Below are 22,420 nucleotides of genomic sequence, written 5' to 3' on the forward strand. Positions count from 1 at the left end.
TCTCGCTCCTGAATGTTGACCTAAAGCTTTTCGCCAAAATCCTGGCTAACAGACTAGCTCCACTCTTACCCTCCCTCATTCACCCCGACCAGGTCAGCTTTATTCCCTCCAGACAGGCCGCAGATAATACTAGGCGTCTCATCGACCTCATCCAGTTGGCACAAGACAAGTCTCTCTCGACGCTAGTCGTGGCCCTCGACGCAGAAAAGGCCTTCGACAGGGTGGCCTGGCCATTTCTACAACAGACACTTCTAAATATGGGCTTGCATGGCGCCTTTTATAAAGGCGTTACATCGCTGTATCAGAATCCCTCAGCTTCTATCTTAATTAATGGCCTTTCCTCCGACCCTCTACCCCAGGCCTGGCCAACCTGTGGCTCTCCAGCTGTTGTAAAACTACAAGTCCCATCATGCTTTGCCACAGTTTTGCTATTAAGGAATGGTAAAACTGTGGCAGGGCATGCTGGGATGTGTAGTTTCACAACATCTGGAGAGCCACAGGTTGGCCAGGCCTGCTCTACCCATACGTAACGGCACCAGACAGGGCTGTCCCCTTTCCCCCCTACTCTTCGCCCTCATTATGGAACCGTTGGCAGCTAGAATTAGGCTGAACCGTAACATATCTGGTATCATGTCGGGAACCCACAATCACAAAATTGCTCTATATGCCGATGACGTCATTCTCACCCTGACTGACCCATCTGCCTCCCTTCCACATCTGATGGAGGAGATAGCTACGTACAGCCGGTTTTCAAATTACAACATTAACTCAGACAAAACCGAAATCCTGGCCCTACATGTCGCGGACCCAGATCTTCGGCTCCTACAGGCCTCCTTCCCATGTGCTTGGCGAGCTGATAAACTCAAATACCTGGGCATCTATTTAACTAAGTCCTACTCTGGTCTCTATGCTGCCAACTTTCCCAGACTCTTAACCTCTATTAAACACGATATGACCAAGTGGAATAAATATATCCTGTCCTGGTTTGGACGGATGACAGCCGTTAAGATGACTCTACTGCCCCGCCTGTTATATCTGTGGCAAACTCTTCCCATCCACGTTCCCACCTCAATCCTTAAAAATCTCCAAGCAGACCTTACCAGATTTATCTGGGCAGGGCGGAAGCCCAGAGTAAAGATGAGAATCCTCCAAAAGCATCGCCTAGAGGGGAGTCTAGGAGTTCCTGACCTCCTTAAATACTATAGAGCTGCCCACCTAACCACGTGTGTCCTTTGGCACGATAAACCTGGACACAGAATCTGGACACATCTGGAGGCTACCACACTCCACAGATATTCCCCCTATAGCCTGCTCTGGTGTCGACCGAATAGCCGTCCCCCCGCCTCCTCGCTGTTGCCCACAGTGAGATTTACCCTTTCCATCTGGGACCTTTGTTCACGACTTTACCGGCTACGTTCCTTCCATCCTCTACTCACCCCTCTGTGGAACAACCCTGCTTTCCCGCCAGGGGAGAACCACCTGGCTTTTGATTCATGGACCAACCATAACACACTCTTTCTTCTGGACATTGCTCCGCTACATACGTTCCCCACATTTGCCGACTTGCAATCCCGTTTCTCCCTCCCACGCTCAACCTTTTATCAATTCTTACAGATACGCCACTTTTTTGCCTCTACCCCCGGAGCACCGCCCATGGGAGGTAAATCGAGCTTTGAATCCCTCTGCTGCACCTGCCGATCAACTAAAGGCTTGCTCTCAACTATATACCAAATCTTGTTAGCTTACAACTCGCCCCTGAAAGAACCCCACGAAATGGCGTGGGAACGGGAGGTGGGTGAAACCCTGACGCCAGATGATTGGTCTGAGATTAGGCAGGAAATCTCCACGAGCTCCATTTCGGTCCGAATTAAAGAAAATGCCTACAAATTATATTATCGTTGGTACCTGGTGCCATCGCGTCTCCATTCAATTTACTCCTCTTGCTCGGATAGATGTTGGCGTCAGTGTGGCCAGCGCGGAACCCTGCTGCACATTTGGTGGAACTGCCCGCAGATTAAGCAATATTGGACTAGGGTCCATAGACTTATTTTTAAGGTCCTTGGACTGACGATCTCTATTCCCTGCTCTCTCGCCCAATACCTCACACCCTTCGCCACCAACAGAAGCTAATTAAGCATATCCTAAATACGGCCAAATGCCAAATTGCGGCTAACTGGAAATCTCTGTCACCCCCCACAATCCCTGCTACCATTAATGCTATATGGCAAACTTATAGACTGGAACGTATTACTGCGGTTCTCCGGGACACCCCAGATAACTTTACCACTACGTGGTCACTCTGGACGTCACACTTCGGTGCTGAACCTCCGCTAACTACCATATAAGATAATGGGAATCATCACGATACCCTATCCAACTAAGGATAACATGACGCACTGCCCAGGCGGCTGGGACCGCCCGACCATCCCTCCCCTACCTCCCTCCCCAATCCTCTCCCTCCCCTTCTTTTCTCTTCTTGCCTCTTTTCTCTTCTACTTCTATCGTTAAATTTACTTTCTGCTCCTCTTTTATAAGCTATATTGTTCCACTAAGAGATATTCCTTCGCCCTTAGCTACGGTACATACCAGACGCATAACACTACCTATTGATGGCTTTCCATATATAGGCATACATATCTGTTTGATTCTCCACTTACTCGCTGTTGTACATGGATAGATATTCTGTCACTGCTAGTCAACTGTTAACTGCGTTATGTGCCAATGTGTGACACCTGTAATATATACTTTACGAATATCTTGTTAAAAGTATAAAATTCAATAAAAACTTTTTCTCAAAAAAAAAAAAAAACTCAATCGACAATTTTTTGGGAACCACAATGTTGAGAAAGTTTGACCAAAAATAACCACCAGGGTGATGGATTACATTGTGTATGGGCAGCTTTACTGTAAATGTATTGTGTGTTTGTTGGTAAAAACAGCTATGAAACTCTTTTTTGCTTGTGCTCAGTTACATAAAACATACAGTATGTCTAATATATTGATTCTCAGAATCTTTTGGCTCTACAGTGGATAAATGGTAACTATGGGGGTAATTCAGACCTGATCGCTGCTGTGCGTTTTCTCACAGTCTGCGATCAGGTCTGAACTGCGCATACATATGCACCGCAATGAGCTGGCGTGATGGACTGCAGCAATGGGGAGCATCGGTCAGCAACGGGATGGTGCAAAAAATCTGAACGCACCGGCGGTTGCAAGATTGTTTTGTAGGAGTGTCTGGGAAAACGCAGGAGGGACCAGGCGTTTGGAGGGAGGGATTCTGACGTCAGCTCCAGCCCCGATCATCCCAGCGGCTGAGTAAATCCTGGGCTGAGCAGAAACTGCACAAACTTATGTTTGTGCAGTTCTGCTACAAAAGCGATCGCACACCTGCACACACACCATACCCTTCCCCCTGTAGGCGGCGACTACCTGATCGCAGGGATGCAAAAAACGCACCCTAGCAATCAGGTCTGAATTACCCCCTTAGCTTCTTGTGAGTGAGTCTATCAAAATGTACAAATACAGAGACACTCAAGAGCTGTTATAATGAGAAATAAGAATTCAGGGCCACATTTGGAGTGACACACCCGTACATACGTCCATTGCTTACCACTTTAGAAGCCCAATAACAATCTTATTTCCAACTCTAAATGAGGTCCATAAAGGGAGTATCTGGTCTTTCGGTCGACCACACTTAGGTCGACAGTCAGTAGGTAAACCACTATTGGTCGGCAGTCATTAGGTCGACATGGTTTTTAGGTCGACATGGTCACTAGGTCAACATATACTAGGACGACATGACAAAAGGTTGACATGAGTTTTTCACAGTTTTTTTAATTTTTTGACCTTTTTTATTCTTAACAATCCACGTGGACTACAATTGGGAATGGTAACCTATGACGAGCTCAGTGGTAACGAAGCATGGTGAGCAAAGTGAGCCATGCGAGAGGACACGATGCACTAATTGGGGTTCCCCGTCACTTTACGAAGAAAACGACACCCAAAAAAAGTTTTAAAAAAACATGTCGACCTTTTCTCATATCAACCTAGTACATGTCGACCTAGTGACCATGTCTACCTAATAACTGTCCACCAATAGTGGTCGACCTAATGACTGTTGACCTAAGTGTGGTCGATCCTATGAGCCACACCCCATGAAAGGTCGGCATGCACCCGATACACCCCAAGAGGCAGAATAGTTGTTGGTATGCTAGCTATCGGCATATCAAATGCCTCCCCTATAAAGGTGTGGTGATATAGGATAACATTTTACAATTCATATCACTATATTTGCAAACAAAAAGAATGAAACAATATGATAGAATTATTTTTTTCAGAAATTTGATCATCCAATTTCATTATTTTGATTGGTCAGTACCCCTAAATAGGATGTAGTTGGTATCCAGGCAGTCAGAATCCAGACAGCAGGGAGGGTTAGGCTGCGGGGGGAGGGTTAAGATTAGGCTATGAGGGGTGAGAGTTAGGCTGCTGGGGGTGAGGGTTAGCCTGCGGGGGGTGAGGGTTAGGCTGCGGGGAGGGCGGATTAGGGTTACGTAGCTCCAGCGCCCCTGTTGGGATTTCAGGCTGCCGGGCTGCTGGTGTCCTGTATTGTGAACGCCAGCATCCTGACTGCCGGTATCCCAACCCCCTATAAACAACTATGGCCCTCATTCCGAGTTGTTCGCTCTGAGTTTTTCATCGCATCGCAGTGAGAATTCTTAGTGCGCATGCGCAATGTTCGCACTGCGACTGCGCCAAGTAACTTTACTATGAAGAAAGTAAGTTTACTCACGGCATTTTCATCGCTCCGACGTTCGCATTGTGATTGACAGGAAATGGGTGTTACTGGGCGGATGCACGGCGTTTTAGGGGCGTGTGGCTGGAAACGCTACCGTTTCCGGGAAAAACGCAGGAGTGGCCGGAGAAACGGTGGGAGTGCCTGGGCGAACGCTGGGTGTGTTTATGACGTCAGCCAGGAACGAAAAGCACTGAACTGATCGCACAGGCAGAGTAAGTCTGAAGCTACTCAGAAACTGCTATCTCGTTTGTAATCGCAATATTGCGCGTACGTCGGTCGCAATTTTAAGAAGCTAAGATTCACTCCCAGTAGGCGGCGGCTTAGCGTGTGTAACTCTGCTACATTCGCCTTGCGAGCGAACAACTCGGAATGAGGGCCAATATCATTACTGTATGTGTGTGGATAGATTGCATAATTGTGCAGTTTCCTTGCATACATCACGTTTATCGTGTTTAGAATGTTCTGTGTTGTTGTACAATCATTTAGTGAAAATGCTTTCATGTAATTCAGTTGTTTGCTAGACATGCAATTGTTGAATGCTCAGGCAGGTAAAAACCAGAGCTGGGAATGTATATTAGTGCAATATGAAAGACACCCATCCATACAAGTCACAGGCTTGTTTTCAGCCTGCATTATATTTTTGTACTATTAAATATTCTCCTACAAAAATAAATTATTTTCCTTTCAGTATTAGCACCACCAGTCTGTGACATAGTCAGATGAATGTGAAATATCCAGACACAGCAGCTATCTAGCATCACTACAGACAAGATTCTTCTATACACACTGCTGACAAATGGTTTGTGGACTGGAGAGATGGGTATGGCTCCTATATAATGGGCAATGATATTGATCCTATATAATTCTCATATCTACAGGACATGACTATACAGTATGAGGGTTGTGATCTGGTAAGAGACATTTTATTTATCTGGAAACATTTATCATATGTTTGGAATGAGATTTGCTAGGGTTGCTATGTGCTGACACGAAGACCTTTTTGAAGTCTGAGAGGGAGGCAGTCATTTTGCCGGCTGTCACGATACCAACGCCGGATTCCCGACAACCGGTGAAATACCGGCGGTCGGAATCCCAACTGCTGGCCAGAATCGCCACTCGGATGGTTGTCCACGGCACCACCCGAAGGGGAATATAACCCTGTGGCGACCAAAGGTCGCAACCGGGCCTTAAGCGTGGGGAGCGCAGCACGCCTGCGAGGGGACACGCTGTGCTTGCCACCGGTATTCTGGCTGTAAGGAACCTGACGTCGGTCTCCTGACCGCCGGGATGCCGACAACCGGCATATCATACTGATTCCGTCAGAGAATAACATAATGTGGAGGGCTAGATACGAGGTAGATGCAAAGATATTTTAGTTTTGGGGCTTGAAACACGGAGTTAAGTATGAGAATTTTATCCCAAAGGAGAGAGATCCACCATATATTATGAAGCGAGAATGTCAGTCACTAGTAGGAAATGTAGAACCCTAGAAACTTTCTATGATATATAGCCCTGAGGCAGTGTCTCTTTCATCATTTCCTGAGAATATTTCTTCACAAGCTGCTCCTATAGTTCATGAGTTTGGTAAGTCACCTGAGGAACGCTGATCTCCTTTTTCCTGCAAATATAGAAATATTACATATTACTAATTTACCCTTACAGTGTGTCCCCATTTCTTACAACTGCTCAGTAGAATATAAGAAATAAACTTTTCTTCATTGATATACTTATTTCTCTGCAGAGCTGCAATACTTTATATGATTATAATCACCAAGTCATAGGGATAAATTTAATAACCGTTGGTTGTGGTTTTATTTCAACATTGACGGAAACTGATAGTGTGCTTGTGTCTAAAAAAAGTGGTATTTATTATGTGTCACTTTTGTTAAATGAACGTCGCTCAGTTTTCTTTGGTTTTAACATTTAGAATGAAATCCGGCAACAAAACTGATGACAAAACCGACCTTGGGAGGAAGGACCCTATCTCTTGGAGGGTCCCAACTTTCCAAGGGATTCCATGGCTGTGCAGATAAGTTTGAGGCTGGCTATTGTTACGGCGGGGAACCCCACTCTGTGTGTCTCCCTGCTACAGAGGAAGTCCATCGATGATTCAGCCAGGTGATGGATTTTGGGAAATAGTGGCGTGGGACAACCCCTATTTTCTAATACCAGGCCAAGTTAAGAGGTCCGGGGCTGATTATTGGTTTGAAGGAGGCCCATGCATTTATTTTTTTAATTTAAACATATACAGTATTTAACCTAACAAAGCTAGGTCTGTGATCTGTGCAGTGCTTCTCCCAAACTCACCTACAGTACCGCAAGCAGTCTATTGTTTTCGGGTTGTTTTTTGCTCGGTTTTAAAACCAAGTATTAGTAAATCTGTGGCTCCTATTGTTGACTATGTTAAACCACAATTGTTAGTCCCGATATAGTAATAAAGTGTTCAAAAGATGGGGTTTTGGTCGGTTTTGACTTTAGTACTGTAAATGCTCAGTTTCCAAAGATGATGGTAAAATAACCAAAACCCCAAAAAACATTAGTTCATTTACCCTATAGTTTCTATGATTTACCCTGGAAGAGTAACTTTGTTGTTCTGTATATTTAGCGTTTTCCCAAAACATACCATATACTGTAAAGGAAGACTACTTGGGTGAAAGAGGTATGAAACAGCTGGCATTCTCTTACCCTGCAGGAATAATCAGGTTATACCGCATTACTTGTACTAAATCCTAATTAAGTATATATTTACAAGATAAGGATTGCACCTGGTAGTTTTATTGTGTCTTTTGAAATTCTCTTTAATGTATACCACCCTATAATTAGTTGCAAGTGCTTCTAATTATTCTGTTACTATCCATTTGGTAGCTGGAGGTCACATTGTATAAACCGCAGGAGTTGGGAATACAAGTGTTGAACACAGCAACAGAATATCAATTACCTCCTTTTACATTTCTACATTCAAACATCAGTCATTTTATACGAGTTTTAGATTCCTTCCCTATAGGCTGGGAGACCATCCTGCATATGCCCTTTAATTCATAGGTATGAGATATTACTGGCAAAGCTTTTAACTTTATCAATGAATGACGGCATTTACTGGGCACATTTGTTACAAAATTAAGTAATTCTACTCTTTGAAATTCTAAAAATAGCTGATCATTTAGGCAGAGGTCGTATGGTCCTCACCTATCATATTTAAGCATTTAGCTTTAACTTGGCAAGAGAAGCTAGCAAGGAAGATGACAGGATAAGTATAAGATTATCGTGTAACGATGTCCGTGTCATCCAGGGCTCAGGAAGGAGCACATTTATATTTTGATATTTTGCCAGGATGCAGCATGTTCTTAATCACCAGGTTTGATGTAATGATGCTGGAATTTTATGCACATAGTACACTGTGAGAGATTACAGCACCCAGGACATGCATTAAACACTTTAATCACTCTTACTGCTTTGGCTTATTTTATTCTTATTCAAATCACATTGAGCTGAGATTTATGGATATATAAATGTTTACTAAAGGGAAAAAAAGAAATCTAGAAGTGTACTGATGATGTATATTTAGGGGCTATTACTTTTTATGTGTCACACAGGAAATCTTGGGGTTGACCTTACGGATGGACTACTAAGCACCTCACTCTTTTGCATGCACACACTCATGTATATCTTTTATTTTTAGCAACAATTATTATATGTAGGGCCATCATAACCAAGCGTATATTACATTGCCGTGCCATTGAGAGTGCTGCTCTTTCTGGAAGGCCTTGGGGCCAAAGCAGAGCTAAAAGAAAGTTGGTTTTGCGGATGTACCTATGGTTACGGCTGTGGCACCTAAAAATAGGCTATTTAGCTGGCATTTTTATTTTTTCGAGCCTGAATAAAAAATCCCTATTAACTGCAGCATGTGGGCAGTAATGGATCATGGTACGGGCACATGGTACTTTTGCCCGGGGCGCCGCCTTCCGGAGGGCGCTGCCGCCAGATCCGCTACTAGTGGTGCCCCCACCTCCACCCATGCCGGTACTGCTGTGCGGTGCGCGATGCACCGCCCGGCATTGTGGAACGGCACATAGACACTAGGGGTCATGATTGACCTCTAGTGTCTATGCGTTTCTATGGGAGAGACGTCATGACGTCTCTCCCATAGATCAGAGGAGCGGTGCCAGCGGCAAGAGACGGAGACAGAGGGCAGCGGGCAGCAGCAGTCAGGAATCTGGAACGGGGATGGTAAGTATTAATTTTTTTTATTTTTAAAAGCCACACAAACGGGGGCAATACTACTGGGGGCACAAACTGGGGCAATACAACTGGGGGCACAAACGGGGCAATACTACTGGGGGCACAAACGGGGGCAGTACTATTTGGGGCACATTGACCATGCCCCCGTTATGAAGCCATGCCCCTATTTTTGCCTGGGGCGCCACAAGGGCTAGAACCGGCCCTGCATGTGGGTTGCCTTTGGGGCTTCAATTAGCCCACAGAAAACTACAGCAGCAAATTGAATTCCCCCTTAAAAAGTGCAAAAATACAATTCATTTGCACCATTTGCTGTGCAACATGGTTTGTCTAGGTGTAAATTAGCATCCTTTAGCTGGATCTACCCCTAACTCAAAATGGGGCACTGTCAAATGGAGGAAAAGGACCAAACTCAGCATGTGACCTATGGCCAATATGCTGAAAGCTGTCAGTGTGATGATATGCAGACATATGAATGTGCATATTTGGTGGGCGTGTGCAGTACGGAAATTTGTATCATAAGCAATTTATTTTTACACATGTCCAACTGTAAATGAGCCACCATATGAATACAGGTGTAACGGCTTCAGCTCCTTTACATGGTTAAGGACATACAGACTATGGACATAATTTTCAGACGTGTGTAATGTAATAACCTCTCCGGCCGCCCACTGCGAATGGCATGACAATGAAATGCAAACAAAATGTTAATGCGATGTTAGAATCATCCTAATGTATATGCTTCCTGCCATCGCACCACCCCAATCTTCGGTATATGAGGGCAGCGATTATCAATATCATCAGCACTTCCAACTATGACATGCTAGGTGCAGAAGATCAGTAAGAATTTGTATCTGAAAAGGTATATGCACAACATACCTTGACACACCACCAAGATGGTTTTCTTGCACCTTGTTGCTGCCCAGTTACCTCCCAGAAATGCCCAGTTAGCAGCCACAGAGAAATACAGTATCTGAGATGGCTCAGAATTGTGCGTATGTGTACGCAGCCAAGAAGCATGGAAAAGATTGGTAGATGCATCTGTATTAGAAGTTTACGTGCAAAAAGGGTGCAAGAGGACTGCACACACTAATTTTAAACATAATAATAGGTGCTTCCATGTTGAGACTTTTAGTGCCATGCAGGAAAATGAAAACGCAGGTGCACACTTTAAGCACTAAGACTAATGATAGCTAAAGCTCAGAGTATGGCCCTATATTTTTGACTTGTGACTGAGTACATGCCATACTGAGAAGATCAATACAACTGCCAACACTGTTTCACACAAAGTGCAAAGCATACAACAGCCAGAATTCGCCACATCATTAGAAAAGAAGAAATTTGCTCCTCACTGGCAGCCAATAGACTTGCACATAAATAGACATACTATAGGGCTGTGGTGAATGAGAGCTTGTCTTGGCTTAGTTTGTATAGCATTTGCAATAATGTGTACTGCACCTACTGAGATATTGCCACTGATTAGGCTAAGCCTGGACATTGTTTTAAGTTTAAAGCTAGGGTGAAAGGTCAGCAGCTAGTAACTTAGAGGAAAATGTAAGAGTTGCACACACTCATGTATAGTGTCCATGTAAAGCTACTCATAGCCCAGGACTGAAGCAGGGCTCTATACTGGCCTGTGCTGGCCACGCCCCTGAGTCATGACATAATGACATCACGCCTAGAGGGTGGGTCCTCCATCACTAGGAAGTAAAGCACTGACAGGAGCATCCTAAAGACACTGTGGGCAGCTCTACAGGCTGCAAGGTGTGTGATGGAGTGTCCCTTGGTGGCTGTAGTGCTACTGGCTGAGGTTCCCTGGACGACGGCAGTATTCGCACAGCCGAAGTTATTGACCTGTCATAGCCTCAGACCTATGACACAGTTCACACTGCTTTAGACCTGGAAACGGAGGAGCCAGGAGCTACAGGATGTAACTACAGTATGTAACACCTTGCACGCTTTTCTACTTTTTAACTCTGGTAGGTAGAACACCTTTATGACTTGTCATAGAGAGCAGTATTTATTCTGCCCTGGCTTAGACTATGGAAGAGACATATCAAGTTTTGGAGAGGCACAGTCTTTGAAATTACAGAAGCTACCCATGCTCGAAAACAGTTGACTTAATTAGTACCTCAGTTTTGATTTAATAATCTGTGCTCAAGCATGGATATCATTAAAACCTGGAGTGTTCGGGTGCCTTGTGTTATATGTGTTATCACTGTGTAGACACCAAAAGCAGTGTTCATGCTGCAGAGTAACCGTCACACGTACCTGCTGTGCTTTTTCTCATGGAGTCCAATCAATATGAGTAAGACTAGGAGGGTGAGGAACCCAAGCACACACCCTAGGACAATGCCCAGAACATTATCTGAAAGTAGAAATAGAAGTGTTATTATAGGAAGATTGAAAAACTTATTGTAACATGTATTATTTTCTATGTGTTACTGTAGATGTAGCCATCTCAAGTATAGTTGTGCACAAACTTTGGCAAGTGCACACTTCACTGAGCGATGTTTTCCCAGACAATATATCGGCTCGATGGGCCAACATATCGGATCCTGAGTACACATTACAACAATGTCAATTATGAAGGATGGAGTGACCTATTGCTCTTTCCTTCGATTACATACAACTATTGTATCACAGTAAGTAGTCCTAGTACTTAAAATATTTAGATGGGTTTTGAATACATCTTTACGAAATATTACATTAATATGAGAATTGAGTTATTGTACATAGGCGTAATGTTAATTTAAAACTGTGGAGATATTTATTTATTTTTCATATAGCATTCACACATTATACTATGCTATACAGAGAATACTAGATTTAGTCAATCATCCTGGTCTCTGTCCCAATGGAGCTTACAATCCATATTCCCTGTACACAGACACAGAAGTATACTATGGTAAGTAAGTATACTATGGTTGTCAGGTCACTTAACCTACCGTATGTTTTATGGTATGTGGGAGGAAACTGGAGCACTTGGAGGAGACCCACAAAAACATGGGGTGAGCATGCAAACTCTATGCAGAAATCCAACCCATGACCCCAATGCAGTAGGCAATAATCATTGACGTATCTATAATGGGTGCAGGGTGCACATGGGTACCTGGGTCCAGGGAGGCCCACACCGAACACCATGCACCCATATAATTACACTTACCCCTCCAGAGTCCCGGGGTGGCCGTCGCTGCAGACAGAAACCACCAGGAAAATGGTGCGACTGCCATTTTTCCGATTGTTTACACAGATGGGCACCTTGTTTATGAAGACTTGAGTACGTGCAGTACAGAACTGCGGGCACTGCCAGAGAGCAGGGGGTCCGTCAAGGGAACACACTGAAGAAGCTTGTCAGCAAAATGGTGATCTGATATTACAAGGGACCCGCTTCTCAGCACATGACCGGAGACTAGCAGTCAGAGACTCCAACATCTACCTAATGCAGCTGGAGTTGACAGATAACCTTTACCCTTTCTCCCCTCACTTCCCTCTCTTGTTCTGCTATTATTAGGTTATATGGGAGAAGCATCTACAAAAAAACAACAACAATTCTCTATATTTATCCATTATGTAAGTTAGAAAAATAGTGAGGGGCAAAGCTCTAGCCATCCTTTAAGTTAGAACACAGCCACAGTTGCATGCCTAGCAATATGGTCATTTTACTGTATGGTGTCAGAAGACAGTAAAATAAATGATATTTGTATTAGAAGACCAATGACCAGGTTAAGGTCATGGCTTCATGACAAGAAAACAAATCAGAAATGTGCTTTAACTATGACTGAGCATTTCTAAAACAGTCAATGACTGTGTGACATTTCAGAGAGGAAGCCTTTCATTTGCCGATGTGTCATGTTATTCAGATTGTTTAATATTGCAGCATGATCCTTTGCTGGGGGCAGCAACCAACAAAGCTCAACAAACTGAACTTGCTTGGCAGGCCGTTGGCAAATGTACAGTATTTGGCAAGCTTCACTTACAGACATTTCACATTCTGGTTCTGCGCCACTGAAATATAAGCAAGCACAATCAGTGGTTATTCCATCAAGATACTGGCTCATCTTATATCTGTTCCCCTTTACTAATCCCCTTCATCTTCATTACTGTGCGTTTTCCAGGGAGGAGACATGAACAGAATGTTCCAATCCTCTTAGAGAAGCATGAAGCACAGTCTTACAATGTGTTCATTGATAATTTATAATACCCAAAGCAAATGATCTTCAGCAACCCACCCACCATTAATGTTCTGGTCATTATAGCTTATTACTATGCACTGGGACTCATGGCTCAAAAAAATATTATAGAATGTTCCTAAAAGGCACCATACATAATTTAGCATGAACAAAACAGCAAATGTAAAGGGGACTATGGGTAGGAGTGTGCATTTAATAGCATAGTTTGTCTACTGCATAACCAAAACCTTTGGCATTTCTCCATTCTACAAAGTGATCTAATTATCATATAAACTTACTATTGTACATCCGGGTTCCAAAGTATAGATAGACAGTGACTAGACAGACAGTCAGTAGGTTGACACCATGTTGTCTACGTGCATTAGGGCGACATGGCCAAAAGGTCGACCGGTATAAAGTAGAAGGTTGACAGGTTCAAAAGGTCGACATGAGAATGATTGACAATTTGACACACATATGGCCAACACAAGTTTTGGGGTTTTTTCCCACATAGTTTTTAACTTTTTCTTGATTTACCATTCACATGGACTACAATAGGGAAAAGTAAGCAGCAGTAGCACAGCAAGCCACCTTTCCCGAAGCGTGCTGAGTGAAGCGAGCCTCCGAGCATACATGTTTACACGGATTGTGGTCACAGATAATGAAACATACAAAATGACATCCCCAAAACTTAAAAAAAAAAAACTAGGTCAGCCTTTTTTGTGTCAACCATTTATCAACCTTTTGTACCCGTCCACTATATTAACTGTCAACTTTTTGACTCTGTCGACCTATTGCAGGTTGACCATATGGGGTTGACCTAATGACTATCAAATTACTGTAGATCTTCTATAGCGCACCTGTACATCCTATCCCATGGCATGAACAGAAAAGGAACTAGGTGCTGAATATCAGTATGAAATACAGATTTTATAAAAGTAATAATGTGAAAATAGCTGCAAGAATACCCAAGGGGGGCTGTGTATAAAGATTCCCCAAATAATCAACACTAGAAACAAAATACTAATGGGATCTGCACTGATAATTATTGCTGATGAATTTGTATGGCAGAAAGAGCAGAGCATGCTTTTAGTATGAATTTAAAAATCTATATTTACTGTCTTATAAAAACGGAGCAATTTTGGCTTAACGATTTCCCTTGAACTTCCTGGAGTCCAGATCTAATGATATTGACTATACACATGGAGCGATTTTGGCTATGAACGATTTTGGCTATACTAGAACCAAGCAATGATGGAGTGGCTATGATGATGTAAATCGGTATCGTTGGCTTTTATCGTTAAGTACCGTACACACATAATGATATGCACTATCTAGTCAAGTATCTAGCCAACATTTATGTGCACGCACAGTCTGATTTTTTCTAATGATGACGATCCGCGGGGGCGTTCATCGTTGGTTATATACACACAGAACGATATGCACTAGTTTTTCTAACAATGTAGACTATACAGTGCATATCGTTAGCTAGTATAGCTCCGTGTGTAGGCCCCTTATATCGTTAACTTAAATCGTCTGGTGTGTATGCAACAATATAATATAATATAATATAATGTACTTCAATAATGTCAATGAAAATTATCAAATGTTTAAGTACAAAATGTCTTATAAAATATAAAGAGAAAAAAATGACCATTAAAAAAAGAATAAACATAGTAATATTATCCATTTGGAATATATAATGTCCTTCAGATAATCAACTTGGATAAAATTATGTATTGGAAAATTAGCTCCTTAAAATAAACTTTGGAGAGGATTTGATATCCAAAAATGTACAAGCTCATCTGACAGTGTGAGCGTCTCTATTCCGGAAAATACCTGTCCCAAACAGGGTACAGTGTTACAGACAGGCCCGTTTCTAGCCAATCTGGCTCCCAGTGAGAACATTAAAAAATGTGCACCTTCCCCCAGGAAGTGATTTGTAAAAAAAAAAAGCATTTATGGACAATGAAGGCGTGAAGAAAAATAAAGGGGTGTGGTCTCGATAAAAGGGTGTGGCTTTCAGGAAAAGTCTATCTTACTCCTCAGTTGTGCTCCTGTCACTATATTATGCCCCACGCAATAATGCCCCTTACACATTATGCCCCACTGTTATGCCCCTGACACCATAATATGCCCCACACAGTAATGCCCATGCAAATTATGGTACACACAGGCTACTTACTTATAAAGTAACTGCTCATTGTCAGTGGCTGGTGCACGCAATCTTATTTCCCCCCCCCCCTCCCGAGCCGCCGGCGTGCCAGCACAGTCCCAGAACTGCCAGGTACTGCTCCGAGCTTCTGTGTCAATTCCCTGCTACTAGGGGTCCTGTAGGACCTCTAAACACGTCTCCTCTCAGAGGCTGGTCATTTTGGCAGGGACATTTTCAGCTGTATTACATGCGGACGGCAAGTCCGCTTGTAATACAGCTGCAGACAGTGGCCATGGCACCCTGTGCGATCTATATAGGGCCGGATAAAGGCCCATATGGGCCTGGAGCTGAAAATATTCAAGGGCCTATTGAGAAAACAAGAGATGTTTGATGAGTGCTGTGTGGGTGTGGCCAGAGCCCTATGGGCATATACACCCTCTACACTATCAGCTCCAATGTCACCCTAAATATGTAAAAATATAAATAATTGCTGAAAGGCGTTAGAGGTGGATACACAGGTGTACTGAACACATACATATCCATCATTAATAATTATCAGCGCAGAACACAAACAAATTCATCAGTAATAATTATCAGTGCAGAACACATACAAATTCCAGTGGTCGAAGTGGAAATTTTGAAGTGGCGGTATGCAAACGTTAAGGATGCAATTATGCGCACGCGCTCCAGAAAAGGGGGTGTGGCCACTCAAAAGGGGACGTGTCCAGTGTAGTAGAACCCCTTCTACTATCTAGTACGGGTGCCCCTTTCACCTTATAGCACACGGTACGAGCCGAAATTCACAATATAGCACACGGTGCGAGCCGAAATTCACATAATAGCACACGGTACGAGCTGAAATTCACATTATAGCACATGGGGGGTAATTCCAAGTTGATCGCAGCAGGAATTTTGTTAGCAGTTGGGCAAAACCATGTGCACTGCAGGGGAGGCAGATATAACATGTGCAGAAAGAGTTAGATTTGGGTGGGTTATTTTATTTCTGTGCAGGGTAAATACTGGCTGCTTTATTTTTACACTGCAAATTAGATTGCAGATTGAACACACCACACCCAAATCTAACTCTCTCTGCACATGTTAAATCTGCCTCCCCTGCAGTGCACATGGTTTTTCCCAACTGCTAACAAAATTCCTGCTGCGATCAACTTGGAATTACCCCCAAGGTACGAGCTGAAATTCACATTTTCGGCTCGTACCGTGTGCTATAATGTGAATTTCGACTCGTACCGTGTGCTATATTCACAATATAGCACACGGTACGAGCTGAAATCCACATTATAGCACACGGTACAAGCTGAAATCCACATTATAGCACACGGTACGAGCCAAAATTCACATTATAGCACACGGTACGAGACGAAATTCACAATATAGCACACAGTATGAGCTATATTCACATTATAGCACATTGAATGAGCCGAAATTCACATTATAGCACACTGAAAGAATGAGCCGAAATTTCCATTATAGCACACGGTATGATCCACAATTCACATTATGACACACGGTATGATCTACAATTCACATTATGACACACGGTATGATCCACAATTCACATTATGACACACGGTATGATCCACAATTATGGGAGAGGGAGAGTGACAGCAGGGACATAGGGACAGTGACAGAGAGTGACAGCAGTGACAAGGAGAGTGAGACCCCTACCTATCCCCTATGGATTATAGGCACATTGCCCCAAGGACAGGTTGGAGTAACCTGGGCCTTGCGCCCAGATCACCCTTAATCACCTGAGGGGGGCACTTATTAACTGGGCCTAGAGCCACCTAACTGCGTACAGGCCAGAGCCCTGACTTCACCCACGGGCCTAGCACCTGCCTAACATGGGGCCAGTTGGGCGACCTGGGCCTAATGCCCAGGGTCACCTTATTTACCTAAAGGGCCACTCTGAACTAGGGCCTTATGCCCTCTACATGGGGACAGGCCTAATGCCTGAATTAATCCCCTGGGCCTAGTGCCCACCTTCTACGCCACAGGCCTATAGCCTGATTGTGCCCACGGGCCTAGTGCCCGAACCCTGATGGTCTAGGGAGGGGGGGGGAGGTTACAGGTGCCCTCACCGAGGGCCTACCTATCCTGTTGGGAGAGGCACCAGGGGGGAGCTTTGTTAGCTCTTTTCCTTTCCACCCCTGGTGGCCTCTCCGGTCCTCAGCTTCTGTCTTCTGCCGCTGGCCTGTCCTGGCCGGTGGTGCTGCCTCTTCTGTCTTCTGCCACTGGCCTGTCCTGGCCAGCGGCGCCACCTCTTCTGTCTTCTGCTGCTGGCCTGTCCTGGCCAGCGGCGCCAACTTTTCTTCCTCCTGGAGCGCGTCTTCTGGCCTCCTCGTCCCAGCGGCATCTGACGTCAGACGACGGGGCAGGGCCTATGACGCGGCCGCCTGTGATTGGCGTGGCCGCCTGTGATTGGCCGCCGATCCGTGAGCCGCGATTGGCTCATAGATGGTGCCAATCTTTAAATGCCTCTGCAGCCTCATCAGCGCTGGGATCAGACACTTGATCCCAGCGCTGTCCGCTGCCACGTCCTGCCGGTCCACCAGCGCTGGGGACAGACACACTGTCCCAGCGCTGTCTGCTGCAGAGTCCTGTAGGGGACGCAGGTCCCCTGCATGCTGCTGCAATAAAAAAAAACAAGGAGAAGTGGCGGTATACCATACCGCCGTATACCGCCCCACTTCGACCACTGACAAATTCATCATTAATAATTATCAGCGCAGAACACATACAAATTCATCATTAACAGTCATCAGCGCAGAACACATACAAATTCCTCATTAATAATGATCAGCGCAGAACACATATACAAATTCATCATTAATAGTTATCAGCGCAGATCCGGTTAGTGTTTGCTAATTTCAATCCTAAGCATGTCAGTTGCTGGTGTGCAGAATTCTATCAATATTTATTTATTTAGGCAATGGCATTGTTTTATAAACAGGGCAGAATGCAATTAGTGATACAGATATGTGGAGACATATAAGATTCCACATATTACGGCAATTTTCTGTCGGTTGGGCTGATTGTTCAGAGTATGAGAAAAGCCTCTCTGATTGGTTGAATCATAGTGCTTTTAATAAATCAGTGCGAAGCCACTTTAGTATTATTGCTAGGATTTTAAAACTGTATTACTTCCTGTGACTTATACCTTCACCATTAGTTTTGTTCCCAAACACACCATATTAATATGCCATATTTGTTGCACTCTGATGGATTGTTAAAAATTTTACATGGTCTTGGACCTCTTTGAAGCAGATAAAGGAGAACAGGAGGTAATGCCTATACACATAGGGGAGCTACTGAAGGCAGGGCCGTAACTACGTGTGTGCCAAGTGGGCTTGGCACACAGCGCAGTTGCCCTGAGGGCGCACGGCCAGCGGCATGTAATGAGTCAAATTGACTCATTACATGCCGCCTCTGCTGTGTGTGCCGTGCACCGCGCTGTGGAGGGAGAAGAGGATCAGCGCCGGGCAGCGGAGAAGGAGGAGGAAGGAGGGGGAGCAGGGAGCCGCAGCAGCGCTATGTCATTGGTAGTAAGCGCCGCTGCAGCATCCCCCTCTCCTTCTGTATTGGCTGCCCGGCGCTGCTGTGGATGCTGGGATGCGGTTCCTCCATCCCAGCATCCACAGCAGCGCCGGGCAGCCAATACGGAAGGAGAGGGGGATGCTGCAGCGGCGCTTACTACCAATGACAGAGCGCTGCTGCGGCTCCCTGCTCCCCCTCCCTCCTCCTCCTTCTCACCTCACTGCCTGCACCGAGGGAGCTGCACGAGGAGCCTGACTGCCAGCAGGGAGATGGTAAGTACATCTCTCTTTCTCTCTCTCTCTCTCTCTCTCTCTCAGGGGGTCACCGTCTGCCGCAATGTGTAAAAAGGGGGATGGCTGCCGCAATGTGTAAAAAGGGGGATGGCTGCCGCAATGTGTAAAAAGGGGGACTGGCTGTAAAAAGGGGGACTGGCTGCCGCAATGTGTAAAAAGGGGGCCTTGCTGCCGCAATGTGTAAAAAGGGGTCCTGGCTGCCGCAATGTGTAAAAAGGGGGACTGGCTGCCGCAATGTGTAAAAAAGGGGCCTGGCTGCCGCAATGTGTAAAAAGGGGGACTGGCTGCTGCAATGTGTAAAAAGGGGGACTGGCTGCCGCAATGTGTAAAGAGGGGGCCTGGCTGCCGCAATGTGTGAAAAGGGGGACTGGCTGCCGCAATGTGTAAAAAGGGGGCTGGCTGCCGCAATGTGTAAAAAGGGGGACTGTCTGCTGTAATGTGTAAAAAGGGGGACGCTGTCTGCTGTAATGTATAAAAGGGGCTCTACCTGGTGTAGTGGCGCTACTGTGCAGCGTAATTTGAATAATGTAGACTACTGTGCACCGTAGTATGAATTGCTATTATTTTGTGGCCACGCCCCTTCCCCGTGAAGCCACGCCCCTATACATTTTTCACGCGCCTACGGTGCGCACTGCCCCTATCTTACATGGGGGGGGGCGCGCCACTGTCGTTTCTTGCACACAGCGCTAAAATGCCTAGTTACGGCACTTACTGAAGGACAACTGGAAAGCCAAAATAATAAGAATTTACTTACCGATAATTCTATTTCTCATAGTCCGTAGTGGATGCTGGGGACTCCGAAAGGACCATGGGGGATAGCGGCTCCGCAGGAGACTGGGCACAAAAGTAAAAGCTTTAAGACTACCTGGTGTGCACTGGCTCCTCCCCCTATGACCCTCCTCCAAGCCTCAGTTAGGATACTGTGCCCGGACGAGCGTACACAATAAGGAAGGATTTTGAATCCCGGGTAAGACTCATACCAGCCACACCAATCACACCGTACAACTTGTGATCTGAACCCAGTTAACAGCATGATAACAGAGGAGCCTCTGAAAAGATGGCTCACAACAATAATAACCCGATTTTTTGTAACAATAACTATGTACAAGTATTGCAGACAATCCGCACTTGGGATGGGCGCCCAGCATCCACTACGGACTATGAGAAATAGAATTATCGGTAAGTAAATTCTTATTTTCTCTGACGTCCTAGTGGATGCTGGGGACTCCGAAAGGACCATGGGGATTATACCAAAGCTCCCAAATGGGCGGGAGAGTGCGGATGACTCTGCAGCACCGAATGAGAGAACTCCAGGTCCTCCTCAGCCAGGGTATCAAATTTGTAGAATTTAGCAAACGTGTTTGCCCCTGACCAAGTAGCTGCTCGGCAAAGTTGTAAAGCCGAGACCCCTCGGGCAGCCGCCCAAGATGAGCCTACTTTCCGTGTGGAATGGGCTTTTACAGATTTTGGCTGTGGCAGGCCTGCCACAGAATGTGCAAGCTGAATTGTACTACAAATCCAACGAGCAATAGTCTGCTTAGAAGCAGGAGCACCCAGCTTGTTGGGTGCATACAGGATAAACAGCGAGTCAGATTTTCTGACTCCAGCCGTCCTGGAAACATATATTTTCAGGGCCCTGACTACGTCCAGCAACTTGGAATCCTCCAAGTCCCTAGTAGCCGCAGGCACCACAATAGGCTGGTTTAAGTGAAATGCTGAAACCACCTTAGGGAGAAATTGAGGACGAGTCCTCAATTCTGCCCTGTCCGTATGAAAAATTAGGTAAGGGCTTTTATAGGATAAAGCCGCCAATTCTGAGACACGCCTGGCTGAGGCCAGGGCTAACAGCATTACCACTTTCCATGTGAGATATTTTAAGTCCACAGTGGTGAGTGGTTCAAACCAATGTGATTTTAGGAACCCCAAAACTACATTGAGATCCCAAGGTGCCACTGGAGGCACAAAAGGAGGCTGTATATGCAGTACCCCCTTGACAAACGTCTGAACTTCAGGAACTGAAGCTAGTTCTTTTTGGAAGAATATTGACAGGGCCGAAATTTGAACCTTAATGGACCCTAATTTTAGGCCCATAGACAGTCCTGTTTGCAGGAAATGCAGGAAACGACCCAGTTGAAATTCCTCTGTAGGGGCCTTCCTGGCCTCACACCACGCAACATATTTACGCCAAATACGGTGATAATGTTGCACAGTTACATCCTTCCTGGCTTTGATCAGGGTAGGGATGACTTCATCCGGAATGCCTTTTTCCTTCAGGATCCGGCGTTCAACCGCCATGCCGTCAAACGCAGCCGCGGTAAGTCTTGGAACAGACATGGTCCCTGCTGGAGCAGGTCCTTTCTTAGAGGTAGAGGTCACGGGTCTTCCGTGAGCATCTCTTGAAGTTCCGGGTACCAAGTCCTTCTTGGCCAATCCGGAGCCACGAGTATAGTCCTTACTCCTCTCCTTCTTATGATTCTCAGTACCTTGGGTATGAGAGGCAGAGGAGGGAACACATACACTGACTGGTACACCCACGGTGTTACCAGAGCGTCCACAGCTATTGCCTGAGGGTCCCTTGACCTGGCGCAATATCTGTCCAGTTTTTTGTTGAGGCGGGACGCCATCATGTCCACCTTTGGTTTTTCCCAACGGTTCACAATCATGTGGAAGACTTCTGGGTGAAGTCCCCACTCCCCCGGGTGGAGATCGTGTCTGCTGAGGAAGTCTGCTTCCCAGTTGTCCACTCCCGGAATGAACACTGCTGACAGTGCTATCACATGATTTTCCGCCCAGCGAAGAATCCTTGCAACTTCCGTCATTGCCCTCCTGCTTCTTGTGCCGCCCTGTCTGTTTACGTGGGCGACTGCCGTGATGTTGTCCGACTGGATCAGCACCGGCTGACCCTGAAGCAGAGGCCTTGCCTGACTTAGGGCATTGTAAATGGCCCTTAGTTCCAGGATATTTATGTGAAGTGACGTTTCCATGCTTGACCACAAGCCCTGGAAATTTCTTCCCTGTGTGACTGCTCCCCAGCCTCTCAGGCTGGCATCCGTGGTCACCAGGACCCAGTCCTGAATGCCGAATCTGCGGCCCTCTAGAAGATGAGCACTCTGCAACCACCACAGGAGAGACACCCTTGTCCTTGGAGACAGGGTTATCCGCTGATGCATTTGAAGATGCGATCCGGACCATTTGTCCAGCAGATCCCACT

General features: G+C 45.4%; 1 protein-coding gene and 1 long non-coding RNA gene across 4 annotated transcripts in view; one reads left to right on the forward strand and one right to left on the reverse strand.

The window, feature by feature from the left end:
- The window catches only part of LOC135064761 (uncharacterized), a 246,763-nt gene extending 239,547 nt beyond the window's left edge, over positions 1–7,216 (forward strand). Inside the window, exons 2-4 of the long non-coding RNA XR_010251067.1 lie at positions 5,487–5,597; positions 5,677–5,709; positions 6,726–7,216. This is a non-coding gene — a long non-coding RNA (uncharacterized LOC135064761). The remainder of the gene's footprint in view (positions 1–5,486; positions 5,598–5,676; positions 5,710–6,725) is intronic.
- The window catches only part of SUSD2 (sushi domain containing 2), a 384,956-nt gene continuing 368,235 nt past the window's right edge, over positions 5,700–22,420 (reverse strand). For all 3 annotated transcript variants that reach the window (XM_063964306.1, XM_063964301.1, XM_063964300.1), the window contains 2 exons: positions 11,306–11,402; positions 5,700–6,416 (listed from right to left, as the gene is read on the reverse strand). In XM_063964306.1, the coding sequence (XP_063820376.1) occupies positions 6,365–6,416; positions 11,306–11,402 (149 nt within the window). In that variant the 3' untranslated portion in view covers positions 5,700–6,364. The remainder of the gene's footprint in view (positions 6,417–11,305; positions 11,403–22,420) is intronic.

Source organism: Pseudophryne corroboree, chromosome 1 (genome assembly GCF_028390025.1).
Source record: "Pseudophryne corroboree isolate aPseCor3 chromosome 1, aPseCor3.hap2, whole genome shotgun sequence".
NCBI lineage: Eukaryota > Metazoa > Chordata > Amphibia > Anura > Myobatrachidae > Pseudophryne > Pseudophryne corroboree.